Below are 17,565 nucleotides of genomic sequence, written 5' to 3'. Positions count from 1 at the left end.
GTTGGAAATACGACATTTAGTGTATTCTGAGCTACAAAAAATGTCAAGTTCACATAATATATATCAGTGAATGTGATACAGAAAGTTAATAATAGGGGTCCTGTGTTCGGGAAGCCCCCCCCGGTCCTGTGTTCGGGAAGCTGCCCCCCCAACCCCCCCCCCCCCCCACCTCTTCCCACTGCCCCCGGCAAATGTGCATTTTTCCCCCAAGGAGAGACCCTTAATACTCCTTTCAAATGCTAAGTTTTAACAGCCTGAGCGGCTTCTGAGCCCCTGCCTCATTTGGGACGGCCTCTCCCTCCATCCCCCTCTTACACCAAGTCCAGATCTACAAACACATATGACTTTTATCGCATATTCTCTTCAAGACACCAACACAGACTTATAAAAATATTTTTTATTGGATCACTTAAACGGTAACACATAAAACGTATATATACACCACTGGGTATAATATAGACAAAAACCGATTGAAACTAGCACTGACTGATACACAGGCATACACACGAAGCACCATATATCAACAATTCATACAAAACGACATGTAATATGTTTGCAAATGGTTCCACATAAAAAATAAAATTTTTGCAAAACACAAATATAATGGCAAAATCTTGTAAATCCAGACAACAAAATTACTGCAGAATGCAAATACCACAATTCTGTCAAATTCACACATTAGTTATGCCGTCACAAAGATTCTTACGGTGAATAAAGAATAGTGCTGCGCAAAAGAACACACCATATATTCAAAGACATTCAACAAAATACAAACTAAGTGAAAACATGATAGTATATCCATAGATCATTCATTCCCGTTAGAGCTATGTGCAGTAGATAGAAAGAAAAACAACAAGAAGCAAAGAAACAATTTAAAGAGATTAAAAGATAAGCATTGACAAAAAATAAAAGACTATCGAAACAATGTGCAGTGCACAAGGAATATACAAACCATACATCATGACACAAGAAAACACAATGTGCTCACCCAAAAGGTTTTGCTTACCTGGACATTTTTTGTGTTTTATGGTCTTTAGTGAGAAAATAATGGAGAAAAGTATTAAAACAAAAGTTATACTACTTTGCTGGCCATTTACAACTTGGTGAATGGTTTTTGTTTCATATTAAAGGCAAAGCCCTTCCTGTAAAAATAGTTTTGACTCGCCATCTCAGATCTGGCCAGGCTTTTACAGGGGATAAGGATCAGATTTTATATACCGTATTTGACGGATTACAAGACGCACCGTTTTATAAGCCGCACCCCCGACTTAACAAAAAAATTGGGACGAGCCACGTATAGGCCGCGTCACTATATTAGCCGCCGTCGAAATAAATATAATCAGATCGTGTCAATCAATCAAAACAACCAGGCAAACGAAAGTACGGTATTTGGCAAAATCCGCTCCGAGAATAAAGAAGTTTGTTTGTTTGTTTGTTTGCTTAACGCCCAGCCGACCACGAAGGGCCATATCAGGGCGGTGCTGCTTTGACATATAACGTGCGCCACACACAAGACAGAAGTCGCAGCACAGGCTTCATGTCTCACCCAGTCACATTATTCTGACACCGGACCAACCAGTCCTAGCACTAACCCCATAATGCCAGACGCCAGGCGGAGCAGCCACTAGATTGCCAATTTTAAAGTCTTAGGTATGACCCGGCCGGGGTTCGAACCCACGACCTCCCGATCACGGGGCGGACGCCTTACCACTAGGCCAGAATAAAGAAGTGAAACAAAGAAGAAAAGTGAAAAAGTTTGAAGAAAAATATCACACACACAATTTGTAACCAACACACACATGTAGTCCCGCCCAGAATAAGCTTTTTTGGGATGATTTACGACTTTTGCGCACATTTCGAGCAGACGAAAACACAACATGGCGGCTCTCGCTCCTCCAACTATCACGAGACACAAAAAACGAAATCTCGCGCGCGTGAGATCCTGATACATCCGGTGTTTCTCTATACGCTATCTTGTCACGACGACTTGTTGACAAACGAAGATTCGCGAAAGAAAGAGAAAAGCGCCGAGTCTTGAGTAGAGAGCTAATAAAGTACCGGTAATCGCTAATCGAGCGAAATGAAAATCCGCGGCGACTTCCATTAGGTGAATGCTATTCAAGTTTAGGTAACGTTTTAGCCGCATCTTTTTATAAGCCGCAATGCGATTTTTTTTGAAAAAAAGTCGCGGCTTGTAGTCCGTCAAATACGGTAGTCTTGTGAGGTTACCTTCATGAAAATTCGGGCTGCTTTCTCACTGGGGGAAGTGAGCTGCCAGTATCCCGTACAAAATGAACTTATGAGAAATTGGACCCCATTTTTATATAAGATTCTTATATGACAGAATCATATATGTGGCTTGTAAGTATTTTAAATGCAAATGAGGTAAATTCTTATAAGAAACTTATATGAATCATATATGAAACCTATAACCTGAACTCATATAGGTCTCTTATATGAACCTTATATTCTCTTATATGAAACCTATATGGGTGTCTTATATGAAATGTTCATATATGAAACTTATAGGAATCTTATATGAAACCTACATTTCCCTTGTAAGTTATATGCCTCTTATATGACACTTACAGGTCTTATACTAGACACACGACCTTGACCTACATTTGTGCTTACAAGGGAAATAACAGCAAAAATGACCTGCTTAACCCAAGTAAACTTTGACTTATAATGAATCCAACGGAAAAATACCTCAATCTGCACAGGGAGCAGCTTTACTTTACTTTATTTGGTGTTTAACGTTGTTTTCAACCGTTCAAGGTTATATCGCGACGGAGGGAAGGGGGGTGATGGGATAGAGCCACTTGTCAATTGTTTCTTGTTCACAAAAGCACTAATCAAAAATTTGCTCCAGGGGCTTGCAACGTAGTACAATATATGACCTTACTGGGAGAATGCAAGTTTCCAGTACAAAGGACTTGACATTTCTTACAAACTGCTTGACTAAAATCTTTACAAACATGGACTATATTCTATACAAGAAACACTTAACGAGGGTAAAAGGAGAAACAGAATCCGTTAGTCGCCTCTTACGACATGCTGGGGAGCATCGGGTAAATTCTTTCTCGTCCCAACCAATATGGGACTCCCCCTAACCCGCGGGGGGCACAGGCAGCAGCGAGACTGTTCATTTTTGGTATGTGTCCAAGTGGAGGGTTGTTCTTATTGCATTTAAAAAGCCTGGCCAGATCTGAGATGGCAAGCCGTATCGTTTGAATGTGAAGGAATATGCTTTGATTACTCTGGCATTTCAAATTACATTGTATACCAGTTTACATAAAATTTAAAAAAAAACTTAGCATGATCACTGAACATGCAAGCAAAGATGAATGCAAACAAGCAAAGAACCCATCAGCAAAAAAACTGAGGAGTTGGCCACACAATACCAGAGTGCAAAATACAGAATAATCTGAAACAAATTATAATAAAGTTATGCACTTATAATTAACATGTTTGTATCATGATTGTCTCAATGAGGTTGGTTGGTATCTTTTGAACATTCTCGGAACTAATCTTTATAAAGACTACTTTATGAGGGTGGAACTGTTACACCAGGCCCTTCCACCTAATTAATCACCAAAAAACAAAAACAAAACAAAACAAATTTAAAAAATACCATTGTTCATACAGTATCAGAATAATCACCTGCTCATCAAGTACAAATGTCATGAAACAACTGAGAAGTAAAACCTTGAACATATGATTATGGTTTAGGGAACGTTTTCAGACAACAAAAAAAGAAGAAAAATACATGTACAAATAAACATTTCTGAAAGCAGAGCATGAAACAGTCTCTTCAGAACACGGCTATCACAGGAATCCATTGCCACAATCACCGCACAGAGTCAAATATATACTCAAACTGTACAAATATCACATGTGCTGTGCATATATAGATATCACTTGATATCACTTGCTGCAAAAAGTTACAAAGTGCTGCTTTGATACAAATTTACAACCCTCAGGTTTGTAGACATTAGAGAGACATTGCAGGTGTGATCAGTCCATGGTGGTGGTTGGGACCTAATGTCGAAAACAGGTCACACTAAAAGAAACAAGCGCTGCACAGGGCTGCTCAGTCTTTGTCGTCATGATTTTATGGCTCAAAATTCGCATGCGTACGCCCTTTTGACATTGGCAAAGCTCGATTGCCGATTGAAAAAAAGCAAACATAACAGAGTTTTCGTCATTGAAATTTCCTAGCTATTTTTAGCTCTATACAACACAGCCAAAACTATAGGCCGCCTATTGAAAAGTTGGTCTTCAGAAACGCTAATTTAACAAACACATCTTTGTCTTTACTCTGTGATATAGGCAAAGAGGTTTGTGCGTTTTAATAAGCATGACTTTCATTTTGGTTGTGGCCTTAATTAATCTGAGCTACTTAAAGAAGTGTCACCGTGTCAACTAGTGACTGTTGGGTAACTTGGATCAGTACCCCTTTTCTGCTGTGGCACAAAGAGCTTCGACAGTCGCCAGTTTGACCAATATCGGGAAAGTCGCCAGGAAAAAATGATGGATTTCTACATATAGTTGAGCTCTTTGGATAACGCATTAAGTTTCAACGAATGTAAATTGGAAATGTATTTAAGAAACTGAAGTAGCAGCTTGACTCATTAATTTGATTACAGGTCACTAGCCCTGTGCTGCGATCGGTTTCTTCACTGACGACCACCACCGCGGGCCGACAAACTTTTGCTATTTATCCCCGTTAACACGAAACACTTCTGAACACATCAAGCAGAATCAAGAATAATTAGTTCACTGTGATGAGATTAAAAATTGCAGCAAGGTTGATATAGTGCTCTTAGCTTATATAACCTTGCTGCACTCTCTGAACTATAGAGTCTGCAATGGCACTGTATGCTTTAGAATCTTTTTCTTCTTCTCTTTGTACTTTTTCTCCTGCACACGTGGGCTACAACTCCAACTTGCGCTCACATTTTGTATGAGCAGGCTTCTGCGTATATGATTTTTATCTCATCATTACTACAGCCATGTTCTGTTTTCAAGGTGGCCGGTGCATGCATGCTTGGTATTTTTGTGTTCCCATGACCAGTCTGACTCATGGTATCTTTGGTATGCGTAGCTGATGATTCCCATACTTATGCACAATAAAGGAGTCAATTAAGGCACTTGTAGATATGAATGTATGCAGAATGTTGCTAGAATTCACTTTCTTCCACCAGATTTTCTGCAATTTGAAGTTTTGGCATTTTGCGGCTGACGATGCCAAACAATTGACACAGGAGGTCATACATAACCGACACTACCCATTATCCACCGGGCCAGCCAGGTAGAATCACTTCCGCTGAGCTAATGCAGTAGTAATTAAGCTCCAGAACTAACTATCACAGCTACTGTGTTCATAGAAGTTGTAAAGGTCTCAGCAAAGTTTCATAGTCTACCGCCAAGGAACAATTTGTAACAGCTGCATCTCTCTCTCTTCTTTCTTTTATTCTCCCTCATCTTCCATTCACTCTTTCAATTCTTCAGCTTTCTTTCCCTCTTCTTTTTTCTTTTTTACATATGCTCTTGTTCATCTTTCAATCACTCTTCTCTTTCTTTCTTTCACTCTTAATTTTTCATCTTCCATTCACAGCTCTTCTTTTGTTCACACTTCTTCTTTCTTTCACTCTTCTTCTTTGCTTCTTCACTTATCACCTTCTTTCTGTCACTCCTCCTCTTTCTGTAAAGCCTGATAGTTAGGCGAAGTCGACTTCACAAAGTCTGCTTAACAAAGCTCGCTGCATGAAGCTTTGGCACTGAATTTTTGGTAAAAAGATTTTGCACTCTTTGCAAAGTCAACTTCAGGCTCAAATTAAGGACGGCCTTAATTATAACAAAAGCTAACCTCACCGGGCTGAACTGCAAGAGTCTGCCTCTGTCTGTACATGTACTATTTTTTGTGTTCTGGGAACCACACACAACTGTGTTGTGGACTGCTATACACTAGCGTTCACTAGACAGGCTGAATGAAGACAGTGGTATACGTGTTCTCATGCTGAAAAAGAAAAGCAGACCCACACGTTTAAATTAGAAATAAATAATTCTCTGTTAAGACTAACTAAATCAGCTTTCAAATCCTACAATCTTAATGATGGTTTGAATTCAAAGAAAACTGCTCCATTTACCAGTCAAAGTTTGCTGGCTGCATGGTCGAGGCTCAGGAATACCTGAAAATGGTCCTGAGGGAAAATATTAAAGTTTTCTGGACTTATAGTTTATATTCTGGTTTATAGTCTATAATATATCCACAGGTCGGTGACACGAAGAGAGTCACAACACTACAATGCAGCGAATGTCAATAACAGCTTTACAATATCCACAGGTACATGACACGAAGAAAGTCAAAATACTGGAAAACGGTGACTGAAACTGACAGCTTTACGTATATCCACTGGTTTATTTCATGAATACACTCACAATACTGTACTAGAAAGCAGTAAATACAAATGACAAATTTATGAAATCCACAGGTTCATGAAGAACGTCACAATACTGGAAAGCAGTGAATACAAATGATCGCACTATAATTAACATCCACAGGAGAAAGAGATAAGCAGTATATGTCAATAATGTTAGAATACCCACAGGTTCATTAATTAAATGAAGAAAGTAATCAGACTGAAAAGCAGTGAATGCAAATTACCATTTCATAATATCCCTAAGTTTTATTCATAATATCCCCAAGTTTTACTACATGAAGAAAGTCACAACACTGTGAGGCAACATGTAGTTGAATGACTGTTTTATAATATCCACAGATACATAACAATTAACAGAGACAAACTAAGTCTGAATCTGATACCTTCTTTCACTAAAACCAAATAATGGTTTCTGAGCTACAACTTCACATGGGGGTTTCTGCCTGTTGTTCTGTGAAGAAAGAAAGGAAAGATTCAAGATGGAAATAAACATAACTATTATAATACACATATAAACTGAGAACAGAAATGAACATAACAAATTTCATAATGTGAACAAGTTGCAATAATTAAGGGAAAGCAGAGAATGTATGTACATGACAGCTTTGTAATAATCTAAACAACGAAGTGACTGTGGTAAGATGAACAAAGTTAAAAAACAAAGGATTACTGTACTCACCAATACAAAGACGACACAAGACGATTACGAATTTTCGCTTCTGGAAGCTTCATCAGGAAAAGAACACAAAAGACAACAAAAAGCAGACGCAACACGGAACGAACAGGGTTTGAAAGAAAATGGAGGGGAAACACGCAAAAAGGGGAAGGAACTCTAGGAACGGAAATGAATGAAAGGGGAGAGAAGTGGTTGGATGATGTCAAGGGCGCAGGCATACAGACTAAAAGTAATACACACTCATAAAGGGGGGGGGGGGGGGGGGTGAGGGGGGGAGGGAAAAAAAAAAAAAAAAAAAAAAAGGAGGAGGAAAAACACACGCACGCACGCAAACACACACACACACACACACACACAAAACCAAACACATAAACATACACAGAAAGAAACACACACACAGATGTGTGTGTGTGTGTTTGCGTGCGTGCGTGTGTTTTTCCTCCTCCTTTTTTTTTTTTTCCCTCCCCCCCCCCCCCTTTTTATGAGTGTGTATTACTTTTAGTCTGTATGCCTGTGCCCTTGACATCATCCAACCACTTCTCTCCCCTTTCATTCATTTCCGTTCCTAGAGTTCCTTCCCCTTTTTGCGTGTTTCCCCTCCATTTTCTTTCAAACCCTGTTCGTTCCGTGTTGCGTCTGCTTTTTGTTGTCTTTTGTGTTCTTTTCCTGATGAAGCTTCCAGAAGCGAAAATTCGTAATCGTCTTGTGTCGTCTTTGTATTGGTGAGTACAGTAATCCTTTGTTTTTTAGCTTTGTAATAGACAACTGGTTCATTTCGCAGATAAAAACTTATAATATCTGAGACGGTCGAGCTGAACTGTTTTCTCAGGAAGGGCTGTGCCTTTAAATGAAAAGTGACGGGATTTATTTGGCTGCTACATGGGACGGCCAAGACACAAAGCTTTCTATGCCATTTTAAATTACTATTGAATGACAGGAAAAAAAACAGGCTGGTACAAACTTACCATGACTAACGGCATTGGAGAGCTGAGAATTCACATTGCTCTCAGCGTTGTCATATGCAGCTGTGTGATTAATTGGCCCTGTAAAAAAGATGGTGATACCAATGTAACCAAGTGCAGGACTCCAGGATTTTAATTTATAATTGTTCTCCCCGTTATTTGTGTTTTGTGTGAGTTTTGCCGAACCCTTTATGTTTGTGTAATTTCTTTATCTGTTTTAACTGAACCTTGTGACGAGTGGGCTGCAGCCTCTTGAAGGTGTGATATTAATTAAGTAGCATGTGATTGTTGGGTTGGTTGATGTACTCTTTCTTTCTTTGATAGACTGAAAGATTACAGAAAGTGTCCTTTATTAGGAGGTGTCATCTCCTCCGAGGCGCCTCCAATTGTAACTATAACTAAATGACTTAAATAACGCAAAAAAGACAATAAGAAATCTTGCCTTGGATTGCATCATAAGCAGGAGGAGGAGGTTGCTGGAATGTGTCTCTCATTTCAAAATTGGTGTGGTCCCCTGTACCGGAATCTTGCATAGATTCTGCAAACAACATCACATGGGGTTGAAATTAACCATTATTGTTAAACAGGATTTTCTTCAAATGAAGTATGACAGGGGTGTTTGACTATCGAAGAGAGTCTGCACTCTGAGAAATAAATCTTTCGTCAAACCTGGGATTCGACCCACACCAACAGTGACGAACTGATTACAAACCCAGCGCGCCACCCACTGAGCTGTGTCGTCCCCACTGAAAAACACTCACCTTGACTGGCAGTGTAGGCAGAGTATGAGGGTGGTTCAGTAGTGTCTGCCATGTCCTCGTCTCCAAGTCTTTCTGGGCTAGTCAAGTATCCTGCAGTGTACGGAACATTCAAATTTCATTTGGATGAAAAGACAGAGAAGTTTTCCTGGACCCGTTCCGAGATAATTTGAAACGCGAATACATGCACATCACTCAGTTAAACGTTTTTACTTCATTCAATTGAAAATTAAGATCTATGCCACCATCATAGGTTTCAAATTGACAATTAAGTGTACACATACAAAGTGGCTGTTTGTGACACTCCCACTTTGTACATTTCTAGCCTGCCTTTAGGAATAATTGCAGGTGATCTAGAATTTTGGCAGCTCGAACCTGTCCAAAATGAGATTGGAATGAGTTTGGGCCCAAATCTGCAATCATATATTGCATTAATAAACACAATGACTTGATGTTATGGGTTCAATTAGTCTTTCACATAGACTGTGTCAGCTTATAATGATCAGTCTCTATATGAAAACAAACATACTGTATCTTTGTTTCTGCAATATGCAGAGTCCCATGGTCACACTTTCTCTGTAAGTGTAATACACATATCTTCATTTCTGAAATGTGCAGTCCCTGATCACGCTTTCTTTGTGACAAACAAACAGCAAACTTCCAATCAGGGCCTAGCATTGGAAAAAGTGAGTTCAGCTTACAAAGGCGGGGGTCTGGGGGCCGCAGGAGGTTCGGGGGGCAATTTGAAGATTTTTTTGAGATTTTTTACCTAAAATGACACCCCCCCCAAAGAAGATTGAGCAACTAAATTATGCCTTCACCAACAAGCAAAACACAGACAGAAAACAAGAAAACTGACAATCTTGTGTTATTTGGCCTAAAAGTGCCATTGCCACTTCCAGGAATACCTGGATTCTTTGTCACTGAATGGCTGACCACGTTCAACAATGTCGCTTCGAGACATTATTTCAAGTCTAGAGCCACAAAACACCGGCACAAAGCATGCTCGCGCGATGCCAGAGGAAGTGCGTGCTCAAGCAAACTGTCAAACCGATTGAGAATTGAACCGAACGGCGCACAAAACGGAAGCTGGGACTGTTTGGGTTTACCGTTTGGGAATAACAGGTTTTTGCATTTCGGCGTACACCAAATCGAGTTCCGCGTACTGGAGATGTTATTTCGGCGTAAAGTACCCCGAACGGCTTACAATGCTAGGCCCTGTCCAATATATAGCTGTCTTTGGGGTCCAAAGAAGCAGACCGTGTTTGACTCAGAGGAAATGTTCTTGTTCCTGTGGTGAAACCAGGACAGTACATGAGTAAAAAAAAAAAAAGCAAAAAAAAAAGCTGGCGCTTAAAAAAAAGGTTGGTCCCATTTTTTTTTTAATATTGGAAAGCGGTATAGCTGAAGTTCCCTGTATGGTTGTTACTGAAATATAGTGATCAATCCCTGGTCATTCTTTCTCTATAACAAACAGACCTTTGTTGATAAAATATGCTGTCGAGTCCCTGAACACTCTTTCTTTGTGACAAACATACCGTCGTTGTTGAAATATGCGGAGTCAAAGTTGAGCGGAGCGGTTTCAAGGTCCACGTTATGCTCATGGTTCGCTAGAGGTTCCGTACCAATCAGTATGTCCACTTTAACCACATTTTTGTAGGTGAAAACTCCAGCCCATACCAAGTTCAACTGCCAGATAAAAGGTGATATGGTACACACATCACTGGTCAAAAGATGAAAAAAAAAAAGGAAAGAGAGAATGCTTTATGTCCTATAGATAGGCTAAATATTTCGCCTCTTAATTAAGGACAAGATATGGGTTATATGATTCGAGTTTTACGCCCTCACGGCTTTTTGACGAGATGCACAAGAGTATGCGTGTTTAGGTGGTATCAGCCATCTGCACTTATGGCAGAATGACCAAGATCTGTTACGTTTGTTTGTTTGTTTGCTTAACGCCCAGCCGACCACGAAGGGCCATAAGATCTGTTACGTGCCATTGTGGTGACACGGGGGTGGGGCATGGCTTCCGTCTCTGGGTCTGCACATAAAGTTGACCCGTGTCCATCCCGGCCCGAATTCGAAATAGCGACCTTCCGATCACAAATCCAGTGCTCTACCAACTGAGCTACCGGGCCCCCCTAGTCAAAAGATACATCTTCAAGGCAACCTTTATGTAACCAGTAAATCTTCAGCCTTTATGTAACCAGTAAATCTTCAGCCTTTAGTTTATGTAACCAGTAAATCTTCAGCCTTTATGTAACCAGTAAATCTTCAGCCTTTATGCCATTTGACAACTGGTACAGTGTTGTTTCCAGGCCTTCATGGTCTTCCGTCACGTTTTTGATCTGACGCATTGTTCTGACCCCAGGCCTGTCGAATGTCCGATTGTTTTCACACGCGGAATGTCTTTTGACCGAACAATTTTTTCTGGCCAGGACATTTTGACCGATATATATTTTGAATCCAGGTCCAACTGACCTATTGCCATCTGTGTCTGTGAACAACACTAGTGGCAGTACCATGTAGTCTAAACATTAACTGTGATAACAATTATGTTAAAAAGCAAAATCTATGTGAAATTAAAGATATCCATTAATTGTGCTTTTTTTCATCAAACATTTAACAAACATAATTCTTTCTTGTTAGCAGATCAATATAGTTGCCTTAAAGACCTTTGTTCATATGTTTGTTATTTGATCTGTGATTATAGTTGTGATTATTCTTTGGTGGATGAGTGCAATGATGGGATGTGTATTGTACATACCGGTATGTATATTCAAAGGATAAACTTAAAAGTGACTAACATTTCTGTGGAAACTTTTATTGTTTTACTTCGTTCATGTCTTTGTGGTGTATATTTGCTAAAAAAAAAAAGAGAAGAAAACATCGATCATTCACACATCTACATAATTAACTTACAACTAGGTGATAGCTGATGTCGAGGAACTGACAACCATCCAGTCTTGATGGAGGGGTGACAGGTACTGTCATCACATCCAGAGCGTCCCAAACAGCTGAAGAACGCGCAGGGACTCCTTTGTCTCCCGCTGGAGGGGTTGCTGACTTTAACTTTCTGGTTTCTGTCTCTGTTTTACCATGAACATGGCCCTCATAAGTCTGCACACAGTAACATTTACAGAAGAACTACCATAAAAACATTTGCCATCATTTTAAAAATGTGTCATTCATTATTTAAGCTGTGTAGCAAACAATAATGTTCGTAAGTAACCAATCAATGTATCGCATGGGTGTTGGAAGAAAATTACAAATGGATAAGATAACAAAAAATTTACTCACCAGAAAACAGCAACATGAATACATAAACACTGTTTTCTGGTGAGTCCATTTGTATTGTTATCTTGTTCTATTTCCTCTCACCTGCAATCCCTTGTTCCATTTATTTTTTAACAAATGAATAATCAGAAGCAAAGCCACTGATTCGAAATGCTTAGAGTTTCTTTGCCTCTGCTCATTGGCGTTTAAGTTGACAATGACTGCCCGCCGTCTTGCAGTGCTCATGTGAATTCTAAAGACAAACGACAAACAACCCCCCCCCACACACACACACACGCACGCAGCATGCATGCGCACACACAAACACTCACACACACTTTTTGTTCACCTGTTCAAAGGTAAAAAACACTTTGGTGATGGGCAAACCAGTACGGTTCTTGACCGCTGCTCTGACAGGAATTGTCTCTCCTGGCACAAAACCTCTTCTCTGCAGGCGTATGAGAGCTGTGATCTTTCCCATTGAACCACGAACAGACACTTCTCCTTTGTTTTCAATTGGACGCTGCAAATCAACAGAGAGCCAGATTAGTTTCAAACATGACAAGCAAAACGCTCATAAGTGCAACTCACTTTGTCACATGAATCAGAAACATTTAAATATCTGCTGTTTCACACACGCATGCATGCACACACACATGAACACACACATGAACACCTCCCTCCATTAAGCTCTGGCTTCAAATAAAAAAATGATATTGTCTGTTCTTTTACCTGAACTGACATTTGAGTACAGTCCAGAAGGCTTTGGTCATGTCTTGAGATAAGGTATGCATATTTTTTAAAACCTCTGGCTCTAGAAATGTTCAAGAAAATGATTATTTCCCCATTTTTGACCAAAATGTAACCCTCCTTTGACCTAAAAATTCTATAAGGGTAATAATTAAGCCAGACATGGTTCATTTTTTTTACGTCATCAAAGCCTGGAAGTATGTAAAGTTTCACACACAGATCCACAGAAAGACTGACAGACCCAAGCACACACGCATGTAAAACAGACACACAGACAGACAAAAGCATTACATTCAAATCATATATAGGAAAAACTCTCAAAATACCCCCGCATTTCTGGCAGCACCTGTGTCATTCAAATCAAGCGGACAGAACACAACAAAGCACCGCTCCACGTCGATAGTCTTCTTCCATCCAACTTTGAGCTGGGCTTTGACAGAATAGCGCACTTTCCCAATAAAGCAATCAAAGGATGAAGGAATGTGGGATGGAAGGCTGAATGTGAAGGGGAACTCGTGGTGACCCACTGGAATCCCATCTGCAAAACATGCAAAGACATTTTTGGTGCCATATGGACTGATGAGATGAATGGGAGGGTGGGGTAGGGAGGGGGAAGTGATGGGTGGGGCCTGGATGTTGAGATGAAGGTAGTTTTCTTCTGTATCAAATCTGATAACAATCTTTTGAAGGCATTGACTAAGATGGGTGGGTGCAGGTGGTGATGGGTAGATAGTGGTGGGGATGAAAGTGGTTGTGGAGCAATTGCAAATTTTAAAATAAAAATATGCAGCTTGGCATTTCAAAAGGGGGAAAAAAAAAGAGAAGTAGATTTGCAAGTATATTGGTCTGAATACACAACGTTCGGAAATGACTTTTCTTTCAAAACCAAGCACACTGGAGCTTTCATTCACTAGCTGGACTGGGATGCTATATATGTGTTTACGACTCTCTTTACTTTCTAAGAATAAAAATCTTCAACAGCGCATAAAAACTATGACAGAGTTATTTCTGGTAAACGTCAATTGCAAAGAGCAATTGATCTCACATTGCTTCCCTCAGATATGTTTACAATGACAGTTAATCCCCTTCCAATACCGCCAATTCCCCGCATCACTTTTTGTTACTGAAGTCTCATTATGGGGAACTTAAATTGTGCAGTCAAGACAAAACAACATTAAAATAATGTATAATCATTATTCATGGAAATTTTTTCTCACCTGGCGGATAAAGGTTGACGTCCTTCTGAAAGTACCTCTCACTGTTAACGTAATATCGGTCTTGCTTGTGTTTATACCATTCTTTGTAGAACAATAGAGAGGCTTTGCCAGAGAATACCAGGTGCAAACCTGAAGCAGACCAGCAGATCAGGATGTCACAACCTGGTCAAACTTCAACATAATTCACATTTGTATGAGGTCTTTTATTGTGGAAAACATATCATACAGGCTTGGGAATTGAAAATTGTAAAAAAGGCTGAAAATTTGTAATTTATAACAAAGTCGACCGCGCGAAGAGCCAGAGCCTTACTTACTAGGGGGGTCCGGGGGCATGCCCCCCCCCGAATTTATTTTTCTTACCAAAGCACCCAAATGGTGCAATTTGGTGTCATCTTAGCTCCAAGTTTGCCATTAAATTCAGTATTTAGAACCATTTTTGCCTCCCCCATTTTTTTTTTCCGCGAACACTTCAGCTTTTTCGGCGGAACAAATACAAGATTCGACGGAAATTTGCCCTTCGGCGGACAATTCCCATGCCTGATCATAGGAATCACCAGAGAAGATTTATCATGATTTCGGTGGGTGTAATCCTCCTCACTGTCCACACTCTCCCAAAACAACCAAACTTACACACACACGCACAAACACACACACCCTTCACACATACACACATGCGCATGCGCAACACATCGTCACATCCACACAAATGCTTTTTGTTCTCTCAGGTGCCAGGGATTGGTTCCGCTTGACACACTTATTGTTGTCGTTGTCACTTCCCTTTAATTGTTTCTCAGATTTTGACATTTAGCGCTTGTCATAAAATTTATCTCCTTAGTAAAAATTATGGTTAAAATTCAAGTAAACAATTACAACAAAATACACAAAAAGCTTCTCAAACGCTTTCTCAGCTCTAATAAAAGAAAGTTGAAACAGATCAACTGCTTGATTTCAAAATAAAGAATTAAAGAAAAATAGTCAAGGTAAGTTAATAGAACATTTAGTAATAGACAAAATGAAACATGAATTCACACCTTTTTTTTCTGTCTGTATAATCACACAAGCACGCCCTAAACTAATACCTTTCTTTTTTTTTTGCACTAAAATTTAATCTGCATTTAATTTATACAGCAGAGGACTAACCATGCGTTGACATTTCTTCATCAAGATGAAGAATCAGGTACCCTGTCATGGTTTCCCCTGCTTTGTATACTCTGTGCGGGTTGCCAAAAATGATGTCAAATTCTTTCAGTTTGCCCATGCTGCTGAATATAGCGTGTGCACCGAGTTCTGACAACCGCAGTGTTTGTTCTCTGTATTGGGAGTTCACTGCGCTGTACAGTCTGAAAAATCACAATAAATCCATGATAAATGCTCAAAATATATATGGAAATGTAGAAAGAAAGAAAGAATGAAGCAGGGCTCAGTACGCATTACACCCCCCCCAAAAAAACAAAAAAAAACCCAAACACCACCCAAACAACGGAGTGGCTCGGGAACCGACGAGTCGGTGCTGGAGCCCCCAGACTCGGGAACCGGCAGTCACCGCTATCTCACAAAGTAGACCTTCTTAGTTGTCCATATTCCAGCAGATACGCTCCATTGTGCGGTTGGTAGCGATTTGCCCTCAGGGTACTTGAGGTCGTTAGTTCGAATCCTGCCATGGTTTTTATTTTATTTTTTTAATTTATATTTTTCATATGTATAAATCTGTTAAAATTTTAAAATTTTATTCTTAACTCTCCTTTCCTTTTATTTGCTTTATTCTACTTTATTCCAAAGCATTTTGGTGATCGAATTGAGATCAGTGCAACAACAATGCTAGTCAGTCATGAGTCACTGCAGCAATTTGTCCATGAACCAAACAACGTGTCCCGTGCCGGTGTCACGAACTGAAAACTCTGCCTGAACAATCCCTCTTAATGCAGTCAATGCGCATGCGCTAACATGGGAGATTAATCAGGTCGTGAACAACCTAACCCTATAACCCTAACCCATGGTTTGTTAGGTCAAAGGGTCGCATTTTTTAAGTCCAAGATTGGAGCATGCGCATTGACCGCATTGAGAGGGATTGTTCAGCAGAGTTTTCAGTTCGTGACACCGGTTAGAGGCAGCATTAGTTTAACAAAATGCAGTACACAAATAATGAACATGGAAACAAACAAAAAAACACCAACTTGTGTTTGGCAAAACATAAGCCTGCTTCGCATCGAGTTTATTTGACCTATGTCTCTGCTTCGAAAGACTTCCAGAGACCTGCGAACCGATCTCTCGCTACTGTCAGTCTCACTCATCATGAAGTGACTCGCACTGTTGCCGAAATTCAAGTCTTTCTGGGTCTCAAATAGACCCTATCGGTATTCCAAGCTCTCGTAATCTCTCGCAAACTTCAGAGCATAGCAAAGCATGCGGTACAGCGATCTCGTGCGAGCTGCACAAGCCAAGGTTCGAAGTTCTCGCGATGTTCAAAGCATAACAAAGAGCGTGTCTCGCGAGAGCTGCTCAGATACCGAAAAGGTCTATTGATCTCCATTAATCTTTCTCCAATATATAGCAAAGACCAGTGTCGGTCCCCGAGCCTGCCGGGGGCTCCAGAACCGACTCGGTCCCCAAACAAACCACACCCAAAACAAAAACAAACAAAAACACAAACCAGGTACCAGAAATGAATGGAGGAGCTGGGTCCCAAACAAAACATACATATATATACTGTATACCTACTCGGGTTCAACATTACCCCTTCTCGTGTAAATCATCAGGTACATCACCACCACCCTCCCACTGCGACACACACCCAAAGTATGCTTTCTCTCTGTGAAACTTACTGTGACACACTGACTACAGACTAGAGTAGACGTGGTTGTTGTTCACTAAATAAATACGCAAGTCCAAGTAAAGAAACCCCATTTAACACAATTAACCGAGCCATAACTGAATAAAATTATAGGAAAAAATCACAAACCATCAGAGATCGTTGACATTTGGTGCTACATGGGAACAATTATTATCGTTCTGACTGATTCGCAATCGCAACAATCCCAGTGGCATTCCCAGCCCTTGATCTGCAGCTTGAGTCGATCTTCAAGACACTTGCGCAATATTTCGCACTCGGAGTTACTTCCCTTCTTTCCACAAAAGTACACATGCACCAAAAAGCAAACCCGTGCTTGGTCCTTGTGTCCTTGAATTGTGCGGGCAATGGGACACATCAAACAAACAGCACATGCGTCCGTGAAAGTATTGATGTCATACCTTTTGAACCATATATATCGCTCACTTTCTCATACAGACAGACAGACACATATAGAAACACAATAACCCTGCATGCACCACCACTGATAAAATATGTGAGCACAGAAAACATAGTACATACAATAAAACCTGAGACAGGTGTAAACAAAAATTTTTGCATGTATATAAATCTAATGTATATTTGTCATGCTGTGTGAGTGTGTGTGTGTGTGTGTCATTTTTCTTTCAAAT

The 17,565-nt window shown here is 40.1% G+C and overlaps 1 protein-coding gene across 1 annotated transcript; it reads right to left on the bottom strand.

Moving 5' to 3' along the window:
* Positions 1-382: 382 nt before the first annotated feature.
* On the bottom strand, positions 383-17,180 carry LOC138980113 (arrestin domain-containing protein 17-like). Its single transcript, XM_070352930.1, has 11 exons — positions 17,045-17,180; positions 15,226-15,425; positions 14,086-14,214; positions 13,195-13,406; positions 12,468-12,641; positions 11,765-11,962; positions 10,381-10,531; positions 8,846-8,935; positions 8,527-8,622; positions 8,088-8,165; positions 383-6,022 (listed from the first exon to the last, which is right to left on the bottom strand). Exons 2-11 carry the CDS (start codon positions 15,341-15,343, stop codon positions 6,018-6,020), a joined length of 1,251 nt encoding a protein of 416 aa, XP_070209031.1. The 5' UTR covers positions 15,344-15,425; positions 17,045-17,180; the 3' UTR covers positions 383-6,017.
* Positions 17,181-17,565: the final 385 nt, after the last annotated feature.

The sequence above is a fragment of the Littorina saxatilis genome, linkage group LG1, assembly GCF_037325665.1.
Source record: "Littorina saxatilis isolate snail1 linkage group LG1, US_GU_Lsax_2.0, whole genome shotgun sequence".
Classification (NCBI taxonomy): Eukaryota; Metazoa; Mollusca; class Gastropoda; order Littorinimorpha; family Littorinidae; genus Littorina; species Littorina saxatilis.
The sequence above is the reverse complement of the archived record's forward strand: the minus strand, read 5'-3'. Positions and strand labels throughout refer to the sequence as shown.

What these genes read in the sequence shown, in the direction of transcription:
- LOC138980113 (XM_070352930.1), bottom strand. Translation starts at nt 15,343, where the DNA reads ATGGGCAAACTGAAAGAATTTGACATCATTTTTGGCAACCCGCACAGA. An exon ending in ACATCAGCTATCACCTAGTT is followed by an intron (nt 10,532 to 11,764) that starts GTAAGTTAATTA and finishes TTTATCTGGCAG; the next exon opens with TTGAACTTGGTATGGGCTGG. An exon ending in TGCCTACACTGCCAGTCAAG is followed by an intron (nt 8,623 to 8,845) that starts GTGAGTGTTTTT and finishes TGTTGTTTGCAG; the next exon opens with AATCTATGCAAGATTCCGGT.